Here is a 13,438-nt window from a genome sequence, read left to right as displayed (position 1 = left end):
ACCCCACCCTTCAAGCCGAAACGCATTAGTGCTTCACGGCAGAAATAGACGGGGTGGTGGTACCTACCCGTGCGGACTCACAAGAGGTCCTACCGCCAGTAATTACGCAAGTTATGATTTTGCGGGTTTGATTTTTATTACACGATGTTATTCCTTCACCGTGGAAGTCAATCGTGAGCACTTGTTAAGTACTCACTTCATTAGAAAAATTGGTACCCGCCTGCGGGATTCGAACACCGTTACATCGCTCGATACGAATGCACCGGACGTCTTATCCTTTAGGCCACGACTTCAAAAACATGTCCTATTTGTATCAAAATTCCTACATTATCTTTATTTTAAAAACATTAGAACTCAATGCCCCAACACATGGACCGATGAGAACAAATATTTGTATCAAAATTTCTGCATGAAGAATTCTGAATATCAATTTTTTTAATTAATTTTTTTCTTTTTTTAATTCAATTTTAATTAACAGAATGTTCAAAACCATTAGGACTTCATGTCCATCAACACGTGGGCCGTTGAGAACTCATTTCTTGCAAAATTCCATTTTAACAAATTCATTTTGTATTATTTTTACAATCGGTCCAAATAATTCGAGTTTTCAAAAAACGTAAAAGTTACGAGTCTTATGTACATTAATCGAGGATGATGCGACGTAATTGACGGCACGAGTGCGCCCCGTACACAGTATTAAGTATTTAGTTACAGACCACAATCAGGTAGATACTAATGTTCAGGTTACCGTGACGCATATTTTCTCGTATAACAAAAGTACAATACGTATACAAGTTTAACAATGAATGTCCTGGGAGCAGAGATCTGCCACTTACTTCATTTCAATTTCCGGCCACGCCTCTTGTTCGTACGAGTCGCATTTTTTACGTAGATTTAATAATTACCTATAGGACTAAAAAACTCGAGTCAGTTTCACGTTTTATTCATGTAAATTTGCTGATATAATAATACAAATCATGGTAATGTATATCGGGATCTATAATAAATTTAACTATGAGCTGGCTCAGACAAAGGTCACTGCTGTAAACCACCTCCAAATGTAACTCCATTGCTCAATTTCTATGACTCATTGTATTATAAAAGGCAGTCTCAGAGGTGTGGTATGACAAATACTGTCTTAATCCTAATCTTTACATTATGAGATTTTTATTGTGATAATGATAAAACACAACTTAACTATTCAAATATACTACTACTTTTTGAATGTCTACAATGCATGCATGACTTTGTTACAGAAGTTTCGCCACTTATTTTATTACATAGGTGCAGAACAATGTCATCACGTCAACTAATAAATTCCTAGTAGATTAATTATTATTATGTGACAAAACCTATATTGTCTACATGTCATACATCACAATTTTTCCTAAAGCTATCTTCTGTACAGTTGGGCAATTTAAGATTTCTAATAAAATTCCAATTGCTACAATTACATCGAAATCATACAAATATCATTATGATGTTACAATTTTGAGCAGCGGGTGTATTATATACTTCGCTACTTGATTTATTAGCAGGCCTCATAAATAAATATTAGTATTAGTCGCACACAATTACAAATTTTGTGAAAATCAGAATAGCTACAAAATAAAGTAGATAAAATTAAGTTATTCACAAACAAATCTATAAATAAAGATTTATAAAAGTGAAAGACCCATTACTTTATGTAGACACTACCAATTTAAAAAATGTTAAGACTGGTTCAGAGAGCATTTGTTAGTCCTCAGACTCCTTTTCTGGTTTGGACGATTTTAACCATGGGTGCTGAAGGCACTCATAAGCAGTGGCACGCCGATTTGGATCAAAATCCAACATAGGTTTTAAAAAATCGGCAAACTCTTCTGCATCATTTTCACTCCATTCATATTTTTCTGTCAGAACAGAGACTAAGCCCCAAGGTTTTAAACCTGTTATATTTCGCAATTCACCTTTTTTATTGAAAAATACTTTGGAATATTTTCCTGAAGCTGCAATTCTTTTGGGAATATCTCCAAGTAGTTCAATAATATGAGCAAGGTGATCCTCATCTCTACTGTAGCCATCACCTGAGTGAGGCTCAAACAAATAATCTCCAGTGGCTAATTCAAATGCCATACAGGCTGTGCTCCATATATCTGCTGACGTTCCATATCCAGCACTTAGGAGCACTTCTAAGGAACGATACTGCCTAGTCTGTATGTCTTCAGTAAAGTGACGATGTACCCAACATGCATTACCTAGATCCGCAATCTTTACTTCAATGTCACAGACTTCAAAAGTAGGATCAGGCTTTTTGTCTAAAGATTTACGATTTGTAGAAAGTGAATTAAATGAAGGAGGTGTATCAGTCATCTCTCCTTCGGACATTGGAGTGCTAGCATCATCACCACACCCATACTGTTTGTTTCGCAATTGTATACCATCAATGTTATATGTTTCTTCTTCATTAGCTTGGACATCATTACACCCATTTACTGCTGTATCATTTTCAGACTGTGTTATATCAATGACACTTGCTTCCTCTGGTGTCTGAGGTGAATCATCATTATCTTGAGACATAGGAGCAGATTCACTATTGTGTGGATCCTTTTTTTGTTCTTCCATTTCTTCTATTTGTTCCATTTGTTTCTTTAACAACATTGATTGACGCTTAGCTTTCTTTTTCAACTTTTTCTTCTTGTTTCTGCTCATTTTACCTGTGACCACTTGTTCTTGAAATTCTTTTGGAGCAGTACTAATGAGGGAATGAGGCAACCTTAGCCCCAAGGAATGTAATTCTGTCGCTTCGGCGGCAAGTTTACGTATATATGTCTCATCTACACAGATAAGGACATTTTCAGGTTTAATGTCAGTATGAATAATTTTACATTTAGTGTGAAGGTAATCCAAGCCTTCTAAAACCTGACGAATTATCGTCTTAACATTCTCTCGAGGAATCCCTCGGTAATTAGATCTGAGTATCAATTTCAAAAGGTGGTGTCCTAGAACCTCAAACACCATGCACACATGAGTGCCATTTACACCAGTTATTTTAAAGTCATTAAGTAGTTGTACGGTTTTGTTTCTCTTAGGATCGGTGGGATCGCTGTCTCTCACTGCTCTCAATATTTTAATTTCGTCCAAAGCCGTCTCCGTAAAATGAGGTGCAGATTTCACTACTTTTAACGCAACGAATCGTTTGTCGACGAGGTCCCAGCATAACCACACGGTAGAAAAATGACCCCAGCCTAGCTTCCGAGTGACGTGGTAACGATTCAGGAATAAATCTCCAATCTTGACAGGATGATATCCACCCTTGCAGTAATCCGCACTATCCTCCTGCTCCTCGTCGTCGCTGGTGTATTGCTCATCTTCGTCTTCCTCAATTGTTTCGTTGGAAGAACTATGCGTTGGTTCTAGACGATTCTGGTTCTGGTTACGCAGACCGTTTCCTTGGCCAATAGCCCCGTGTTCTTCCTCGCGATTTTTCTTTTTACCAACTTTGTGTCTTTTTTTCTTCGCCTGTATGGCGAGTACTCTTCTATTTACATCAGATTTAGAACTCATTTAGTAGTTATTATATCACTTTCACCAATAAGCAATGAAATTTAAATTAACTTTTCATTTCAATCTTTTTGTTTGATTATGGCGGCCGGTCGCAGAACAAAATGCGCTCGAACACGAACTTGGTGTTGCTAGCGAAAAGAATAATATCTCCGTTCGTAGGTGACTTGGATCACTTCGCTAGAAGTAATAGTGTTCTGTGACTTGGATCATCTAGATGTGATCTCAGCTACTGTTAGAAATTGTGGTCTTTTAAGCACAAAACGATGCTTTCAAAAGTAAGAAATATTGGCAATATCAATTATAAATAAAGTTAATCATTACGTGTATTAACCATCCATCCTAACGTTCACACTTTTTTTTCTCGTGTTTATTTATTTCTAGCTATTTACCCAACAATAACTCCAAGGAAAAGAGGTCCACATGGTACTATTCAGTATATTAAACTTAAAACAAAACTAAGAATCACAAAGAAGACGAGTTAGTTTTATCGCAGTACAACTGAAAATATTTCATACTTCAAAATACATCAGCTCAAGTTCCATTTGTAATATGTTTTATCTCGCCTTAACAAATTGCAATAAAAATCGTTAGCTGTGCTAGTAATGGGAATCATAAAATTCTCATTACAATATTATTATGCACTCCAAATCGAGAATGTGAATGAATCTCTAAATTTTAGACGGCAATAACACTAGCGAATATATTGACATTGTTAGTAAAATTTGAACTACAACAGTCAATAAACTATTCAATTTATTATAACGTGACTGTTTTATAACGAGGACTGTTCAAGCTTTTCCAAATCATTCATTTAAAAACTGTGCACATTTCATTTGCGTATCTAATATAATATTTATTAATATCCTCCTTTATTTTAAAGCACATGTATTTCAAAATCAGAGATTATAATAACTATTTCCTTAGCAGGCCAAAAAACCAAAGAAAGCTTTTCCAATTAACATGAACTTTCTTTTGTCATTACCCAGTAGCAAGTGTGTGTGCTTTGGATCACTTTATTTCCCTGAATAATATAAAGTTAAAAATATTTCAGATTTTTTTTTATTTGTCTTTCAATTGTCGTATTAAGCAATTTTACTCTTGTCTGGTAAATTATCACAGATCTCTGGCAATGCTTTATAAAATAAACGAAAGCAACATAATAACACAGTGATTTATAATTGATATTTCAAAATAGTATATATCTAGTAATAAATACATACTCATGTTGATTACAGTAAAATAAAAATAATAATTCATTAAAACTGTTTACAGTTTAGAGCTTAAAATTTCAAGCAAATTGTAGGGTGTTAAACAAAATGGCAATACATAATTGGTCCTGTAACTCAATTTTTTTTAAATTGTCATTGGCAGTAGTATTTTAAAAACGCGCCACTAGTCAAAACAACATACCTACCTACCTTATTTAACAATATCGATTTTGCGCATCACAAATTTAAGCGTCAATGTGGCTATCATAGAGTAAATGTAAATTCACCTTTTTTGTCACAAGAGAACTAATGGTGGATTTTATGTTTGTGCATTTGAAATGTAGCAATGCGCGACTATTACTTTATAATATTATCTATTCTATTTTACACGGATTGTTAAAAACATACGTCAACGTAGATATTTTTTTTATTTTTTGCTTAAACTTTATTGCTTAAAAAGGAATTGCTATATGGGATTGTCGTTAAAGGTGGTTCTGAAAAATTTAGAACAAATGTAAACTCTGGCATAAACCATGGCAAAAGTATAATTTATTGTAAAACCATTTTTGTGTACATATATAGTGCGCTCCCATTCACTTCATTCATTCAACCTACTTTTCTATGCATTCATCTGTCCTTTTCTTTTACGGAGGGTAGAAGTAAAAAGAATAAACTGTGTTTCTAATACGAATCCGTCGAAATTTAGTATATTAGGGTAGCGCCACATCAGCATCAGCGTAAATTGTAGAGGAAGTACCAAATATTACTGGGCGTGGTTTTCAAAATCCACTTAAAGTAGAAAACAATCATTTAACGACTACTAATAATGAATATTAAAATATAATGAAATGAACAAATGAATATGTTTAAAATTAAAGTACAAATCTGAAAGTTATGTTGTTTTTGTCATGCTCATGCTATTAATAGAACGAAACACTGCTTTTTCTGGGATAAAGAATTGCTTTTTTCACTCTGGTCTGATCTATAAACTACAAGTCCATATCTTGAATAGTTTGTACATAAAATAACAGCGAACAAACTGACTTATGTATTTGTTATAGCAGAAATAATCGGTGTAGCCTGGGTCGTCGTTGACCATCATTAAATTATTCCATGTATTTTATCCAGGTTATAAACTATCTTTGTGCGAAATTTCATCGAAATTAGTTTTATCGTAATTAGATAACGATCATTCAAACATCCACTTTCATAATTTTAATTTTATAATGACGCCGTGGACGTTTTATTTTTATGCATTTATATCTTATACGCCCTTTGTGCGTCTATAAAATAATTTAGACTCTATAAGAAAGGTTGAATATTTATGTATTTGTTTTAATAAAATTCCTTTTTAAATTTTCAATTTTTCTGTTTTCAACGATTGCTATATTTTTTAAAGGCAATAAGCATAAACCACTTAAGGTCAAACATGAACCTGCGACATAGAACGCTGCTGAATATCCAAAATGTTTCTTTATAACACTGGCTACTGGTGTGCTGACCAAAGAACCTATTCCTTGAAACATCAAAATTATTCCGGTCCCATTTGTCAGTTTATCCAAGCCATATATATTTACAATAATCATACACCGAAGACTAGCCACACTAGCAATTGAAAATCCAAAAATACAACAATAAAGGTATTGATAATGTAAATCAAATGAAAAGTTTGAACATATCGTTGCTACGCCAGAAATCGTACATGATAAAAAATACAACTTTAAGGGGTCCACTTTATACGCAATAAAGCCTAAAGCCAACCTACCTGCAGTATTGGCGAAGGCTATGGCACTAACAAAAAATCTACAGTCGTTTGCTGCTATACCTGCATTCTCATTTCGGTTTTGTATGAAAACATATGGTACTAAATATCCTAAATACGTTAGCATACCACTTGTACATAAAAGTAAAAAAGAACATCGTTTCAACAACTTAGGGTCCATCATTGTTGCAAGTATTCTTCTTGCGGCAGTTGTAAATAATCCCTTATTTTCTTGCAAATCTGCTGTAGTAACAGCACGTGATACGGCTAACTGGTACTCGAGACCAGTTTTTGTTTCTTCAGTAGTATTTAGCATACTTTTTTGATACACTGGAAGATTTTTTAATTTGCCATCGTAAAAAGCATCATCTCGATATAATGGTCTTAATTGTGGGTCATGACTTTCCCAGTGAAACAATCGCCCGCAACAACCTTTATGTACAGATTTGTCTTCATGAACAGTTAATTCAATATTTCTTTTGGTTTTATCTAGCACACTACTTGATATCGCAGACCTTACTCGCTGTAGCTGTCGGCGACTTATACCACCTTGCGGGCTATTTGCTTTGAGTGTAATTTTAGACACAGCAAGCGTAGATGGACCTGCTTGTGAAGTTGGTAGTACTGTATTATCTTCAACTACAGCTGCAGCAGTGGGAAAATTCGCATTAGAAACAGCTCCAAACAATCGTTCCGTAGCAGTCGGTGTAAGAACTTCAACTTTAGAAATTCTTGATGGCGAACGTCGGACAGAAGCCGTTGATATGCTAGGTAAATAAGTCACCGTTCTGGTGGGGTCATCAGACGTATTAACAACAGTCAGCGATAGTAATGGTCTAAATGTCATACCGAAGTAAAATATTAAGCCGAATAAACCGGAGTGTATTAGGGTAGGTAATCTCCATCCTCCTAACTTGACTAAATAGGAGTTTATTGGAAACATGATCATTATTCCAATGCTTGATCCTGTTGTAGTCACTGACAAAGCAATTGATCGAAGTTTCTCAAAATAAAAACCAACCACCAAACTTGAAGACATATTAATTAAGCAACACCCAAAACCAGTCATTGCACCATAAAATATACACATTCCTAAATAACTCGTAATAAAATATGAACAAAAAAGACAAAACGTACAGATCACAGACCCAGTCATCATACACGCCCGGAAACCGAATCGATTGATCAATGCTGAAGCCAATGGACCCATTACAAAATATAACGCTACGGCGATTGAATTTATTAGATTCACTAAGGATTCCTGCAATTTCAAATCGTTCGCCATGTCGTTTAATAAGCTTCCAAATGTAAATACTACTCCATCCATTATTAGAATGCTGAAAAAAGCTCCAATAACGACCACCCATCCCCAGCCTCCATCTTGAGGAACCGATATTTGTGCAGCAATCTCAGTTTCTTCTCCACCTTCAATCTCATCTGGGTTATTCACAACTCTGCTAGGTGTGACTAAAATACTTTTCTTTGTAAAATTTTGCTTTTCAGGCATATTTAAATAGCTAATTTTGTTTCCCCTTACCAAATATCTTTATGGTGTGTAAACGTTTTGATTTATTGAATATTATATAAATTAATCTAATAGTAGATACAACTGTCATCAACATTTTTTTAATTGTGATATTAGAGATTTAGTGAATATGAGTGACATTAGTGGAAGATCGTTACTAAGATGCTAGTGTTACAAAAAGCATACTTACCTACTTTTAGAGAGTTATAAAAGCATTTCATGCATTTTCAAGGGTTGTTAAATTAATTTATTTGGTTTAAATGAAAGTTGCACAGGGTAGTAAAGTAACTAGTAAAGTCTAACGAAACAGTGTTCAACGTCGGTGGTCAAGATACGGGTGGCTCGATGAAGTTTAAAAACCTTACAGTTGAAGCCGAATGCAACATTAGTAGGTACTCACTAGCAGATGGCAGATGGCATAATCATTTTTGAATCGCTGATCTATTGTATAGTAAGTAAATCCTAAAAGTAACTCATATAAACAATTAAAAATTTATTTTCTTCATTAAATTATGATATTTAATTTAATAAATAATTAGTTTAGGTTAGGCTTCCACTATTTGTCATTGTTTGTAATCATTATACCTCCACAAAGCAAACAATAAACATATCGATGTAGAACTTCTTATTAAGGACATCAGATTTCATGTCAGTTTTGATCAGCAAAAGTTATGATAGAAGATTTTAGAAGAATGTGTTTCATGTAATATATATGTATCAATGAAATACTAATCGTATACTATATTACTACTACTAATATATACATATAAATAAAATTGGAGTGTCTGTTTGTAATATTGAAATAACAGCTTTTTACCACATACACAGGAATATATATACGGTACATACACCAAAACAACATTTTTTACAATTTTTGTCTGTCTCTTTGTACCGGTTAATCTCTGGAACGGCTGAACCGATTTGACGGGACTTTCACTGATAGGTAGCTGATGACATAGGAGTAACTTAAGCTACTTTTTTTAGACTAGACTCACCCCGCGGTACGACAATAACCGCAGGTAGCATCGTGGTACTCAGCTAGTATACTATACATATAATACTAATACGTAACTTTATGCATCATAAAGTTCAGCATTTCGTGTAATTTTACCATTATTGAGATATTATTTAATTTCATTTCGTTCACCCAATATCTAACGTGTTATACATCATTTAAAACTATTTCATTTAATTCCTTCTTTTTTTCTTTTCACTCAACATGCATGGCTTCGTCTTTTGTTCCCTTTGCCAGAGCAGTGAACGAATCAAACCACAATCAAACGGACAATTTTTGACAGTTGATTAAAATTTATGTGAACGACAGTGGAATGACATGAAAATGTAAATTTGAAGTCTTTTGGAGGGAAAACATTGAGGCATAGTAAAAATAGCTGCAATACAAAGTTTCCACTACTTCCATTAGAAACTTGTAATTAATCATAATTTTAGTAAACGCCAAGCAATAAGTATAATGTCCCAAACAACGATTACATCATTTTATAACAGCAGAAAAAGACCAGCAGCGGATGATATAGCCACAACCAAGAGTAAAATTGCACATTTAGACCGTGCGTTGGAATCTAAAGCACTTAATAAAGCTACGGCTGCTAAGAAAACAGAAACGGTAATTGATATTAAGTTAACAAATGATGATATCAAGACTGATGTAAATACTGATATAACATCACCAGCTCCAAAAGTGCCCGAAAAATGTAAAGAAAAAGTAGCTTTTACGAGGAAGGGAAATGTGCCCAAGACAACTCAATTGTCACAACGTGAAACTATAAAATCAGCTCGACAGGAACTAAGCCTAGGAGACATTAGGAAAAAATTAGCTAATAGTTCGAAGCTTGCAGAACTGAAAGCATCTGCTGAACGTATTAGCAGAGGTATCAAGCTATTAAAAGAATCCAATGAGACAAAGAATCTAAAAGAATTCAAGTCTATCAATGTGGAAGTACCCTCGAGGTGAGTTTCATGTAGATATTTCTTGCATCCATCTTAATGTATCAGTTTATAAGAATGGTTCAGGAATAATGAAACAAAATTTTCAACTATTATGAAAAATAATTTAATTCACCTTTTTTTCCATTAGTCCAAGTAAGAGAGTTCCAGTAAGAAATGAATTGCTTCCTCAAAAAGCTGATGTTCCTATAAGTCCTCAAAACTCTCTCATTTCTCCAAGAAAAGTTTTTGTGAGTCCAGTGAAGAGCCCTAGCAAGGTAAGCTGAGCTTATACCGTTTGTAGTGTAGTAATTTAAAGTAATTTATATTATTGTATTACTAATTTACGCAAGATCATTATGTTGATGCACCTTAAAGAAAGGCCAACCTCTGTGTTTTCATTCTCATTTAGATTCTGTTGACTGTCAAAAATAAATTGTCCTCCCATTTTCTTCATTGGTTACCTCTATTAGAGTGTAACTTGTTTACTTTATTTTTTGTTATAAAAGTATATTGCTAGTCCGTTTTCTTAACGTTCCGTCTTCATAACAGTTAGTCAGTATACATTAGACTCGGTCACCTTGAGATTTTATGAGCTTGGCCTTGGTGTTTTCTGTGTAGTCAAACTTCACAACTAGAATTTATACTTGCTACATCACCAGGTGACAAATATTATTTTCATAATGTGCAGTGAAATGATTTTTTCTTAATTTTCGTTTATTTGTTTGAGTTGTGTTTTTCCATTATCCCATCATATTATCATTGGGTGATTTTATCTGGTCAAAATATTCTTATTACCCACTCTCAGGTTGAGACTGTGGTTATGCTTATAATCTTTGAGTTTATCATTAGTGATGACTACATTAAGCCAAATTATGAAATTCATTGGAATTTGTTTGAATCATTTTCCATTATTGTCTCATGCAATCTGCAAATATAACATTATTTTAGACAAGGTGTTTTTTCTATTAAATCAAAGATCCCTAATTATTAAAAATAAATTTGGAGAATGAAGATCACCCAGCTTGTTGCCTCTGGATTGGTAATGAGTTACCTGTTGTCCTTAGGTTGATCCTACTTTTACTTTCTTAATATTTCAAAGATTGAAAGGTTATTTGGTTTAAGCAACATTTATATTTGTAATTAAAGGTGAGTTTTATGCAGTATTAGCGTCAACGGTTCAATATTTTTAATTGAACTTCAAATACGGTTACTCCATTCTAATCGCTAGAGAAAGTTTTTTGTTATGCTGTTTTTTCCAAATTATAAACTTTAAATAGCTTTCCTGTAAAGTTATAATACAAAAATGTTGCTTAAGCCTTTCACCCCCCTCTATGTTTTGATGGTTGATTAGTTGACTGTCAATGCAAAAATTAATCATTTTAGTTGTGAAATATCTAAGCGATAATGTAATGTCAGTGTTTTAATAAAATACTTTTAACTTCAAATAATCTAACTCACATTGAGTTTCACCTAAAAAAAAGTTTATGAAACTAATGTGTGTCTGCACATTGTGCTTGAGTACATGTTTAATGACATTACCCAAATATGACATCAGGTATTAATGCGCATTATAATATTTTGTAATTTTTATCAGAAAATAAACATAAGTCTACACATTAAAACTGTATTTATTTTCCCAAAGGTACCAGCGTATATCAGACATGCATCATTGGCAACAACTTCTACTAGCCTGCCATTACCGCATAAATATAGGTTCCTGGCTGAGCTATTCAGAGGTATGGAGACAGTTGTGGCATTGCTTTATAACAGAAATGAGAAGATAACATTCACAAAACTCAAACCATCAGTCCAGGAAATGCTCAAAAGAAACTTTGGAGAGAAACATTTGGCACAAATAAAGCACTTAGTGCCAGATTTTTACAATTTTGAAGTACAAAAGATTAAAAACTTCAGTACATCTTCTCATAAAGATGCCTATGAACTTGTTGTAACTCCAAATTTTCCCAATGATATAAAAAATATGAATCCAAGTGTGCTTCTGGAGAGGAGAAGGTTTTTCTTTAATACCCTTTTGCAGGTAGTGATGAAACATCATTCTCAATATCTCCTTACTCTTGACCCTCCAATGGTCATACCAGATAATAAGTTAACACGTTGGCATCCAGAATTTGAGTTGGAGAAATTGCCTGAAATTGAAAGTGCTAAATTGCCTGAGCTGCCAAATGTAGAAAAAATGTCAACAGCTCAAGATGTACTAGCTAAAGCACGTGAACTATTCAAATGTAATACTAAAATGGAGAGAGCTATGGAGAAATTAGCACACGCTAAAGCACGGGGCCTAACTGAGCAGGAGAAATTAGTTACTGGCATTACAGATGATAACAAAAAAAACACTGTTACTAATGGAACTCAAACTCCTACTACAAGCACAATGACACTTCTCAATCCTGCCTTGCGTAATTTACCAACAGCTCTCTTGGAGAAAGTTAAAGCTAAGCAGGCAGCCAAAGCACTCGAGGCCATGACAAGGTCTTCAGAAACTGAACAAAAATATCACATTTACAGTAGACTTCCAGATCTCGCCAGAACACTAAGAAACATTTTTGTCACTGAAAGAAAGAATGTCCTTGCATTGAACATTATTCTATCTAAATTAGACAGCAGTTTTAAATCTAAGGTATCAGCCAATGATTTACATAGAGACATAAAAATTCTGACAGACGAAGTTCCTGAATGGTGTAAATTGCATGAAATAAGAAATACTTCATATTTGAAATTGGATCGAAATTCAGACTTAAACACAATTATCTGTAAATTAGAAGCTTTGGCTGATAAATACAAAGTAGACTAAGAATAATTGCTTAAAGTAAATCACAAAAGGCAGAGTAATTCACTTCATCTCTTAATTTTAAAATTAAATCACTTCATGTCTTATATATTAGAAGCTCTTTTAATATTAGTAACTGCTACTTTATTGTTATAAGAATGTTGTGATCAGTAATTACGTTTATTATATAATATTATGAATTAGTGTATACATATTGACTGTAATTGCCAAAACATGTTGACATAATTTTTGTAGATTTAAGCGGACATCATTAATTTATGTATGTTTAACATTCAGTCTGATTAGATATTTACGTGATACTCTTAAAATTATGATATAAAAAAAGAAAATTTTGACATGAACTAAAAAAAAACGACATTTAGTTTGTATTAATTTAGTATTTATGTGATTGGCTTTATGTTTCTTAAGTTACACACAGTGTAAAATATATTCTTGAATAAAAAGAGTGGAAATATGCATAATCTATTTCTACCCGATACACAAATACTAGTTTCCCAAAATTTTCACCTCTTTGTAAAATGTTTTTTCCTTAACTAATTATTCGCTGGTTGCCTAAGGCAAAGTTTCCATAAGTACATTTCCTACGTTCGGTCTATACTTTACCTGCCAAAATGTCGGTTAAGGACAATTCCCTTTACCTG

The 13,438-nt window shown here is 33.6% G+C and overlaps 3 protein-coding genes across 4 annotated transcripts; 1 reads left to right on the top strand and 2 right to left on the bottom strand.

Annotated features, from left to right (window-relative positions):
* Positions 1-927: 927 nt before the first annotated feature.
* Positions 928-3,765, bottom strand: LOC101746122 (SRSF protein kinase 3). Its single transcript, XM_004931480.4, has one exon. The coding sequence runs from the start codon at positions 3,544-3,546 to the stop codon at positions 1,738-1,740; it is 1,809 nt and encodes a 602-aa protein (XP_004931537.2). The 5' UTR covers positions 3,547-3,765; the 3' UTR covers positions 928-1,737.
* A 938-nt stretch (positions 3,766-4,703) lies between these two features.
* Positions 4,704-8,401, bottom strand: LOC101739368 (monocarboxylate transporter 7-like). The gene has a single exon (XM_021351493.3). It carries the CDS (start codon positions 8,021-8,023, stop codon positions 6,077-6,079), a length of 1,947 nt encoding a protein of 648 aa, XP_021207168.1. The 5' UTR covers positions 8,024-8,401; the 3' UTR covers positions 4,704-6,076.
* A 933-nt stretch (positions 8,402-9,334) lies between these two features.
* Positions 9,335-13,258, top strand: Cdt1 (DNA replication factor Cdt1). Of its 2 annotated transcripts, none has more exons than XM_012694924.4 (3): positions 9,335-10,009; positions 10,137-10,263; positions 11,631-13,258. In XM_012694924.4, the coding sequence occupies exons 1-3, from the start codon at positions 9,513-9,515 to the stop codon at positions 12,798-12,800; spliced, it is 1,794 nt and encodes a 597-aa protein (XP_012550378.2). In that variant the 5' UTR covers positions 9,335-9,512; the 3' UTR covers positions 12,801-13,258.
* The last annotated feature ends 180 nt before the right edge of the window (positions 13,259-13,438 follow it).

The sequence above is a fragment of the Bombyx mori genome, chromosome 11, assembly GCF_030269925.1.
Source record: "Bombyx mori chromosome 11, ASM3026992v2".
NCBI classification, from domain to species: domain Eukaryota; kingdom Metazoa; phylum Arthropoda; class Insecta; order Lepidoptera; family Bombycidae; genus Bombyx; species Bombyx mori.
This window is presented reverse-complemented; position numbering and strand designations above follow the sequence as displayed.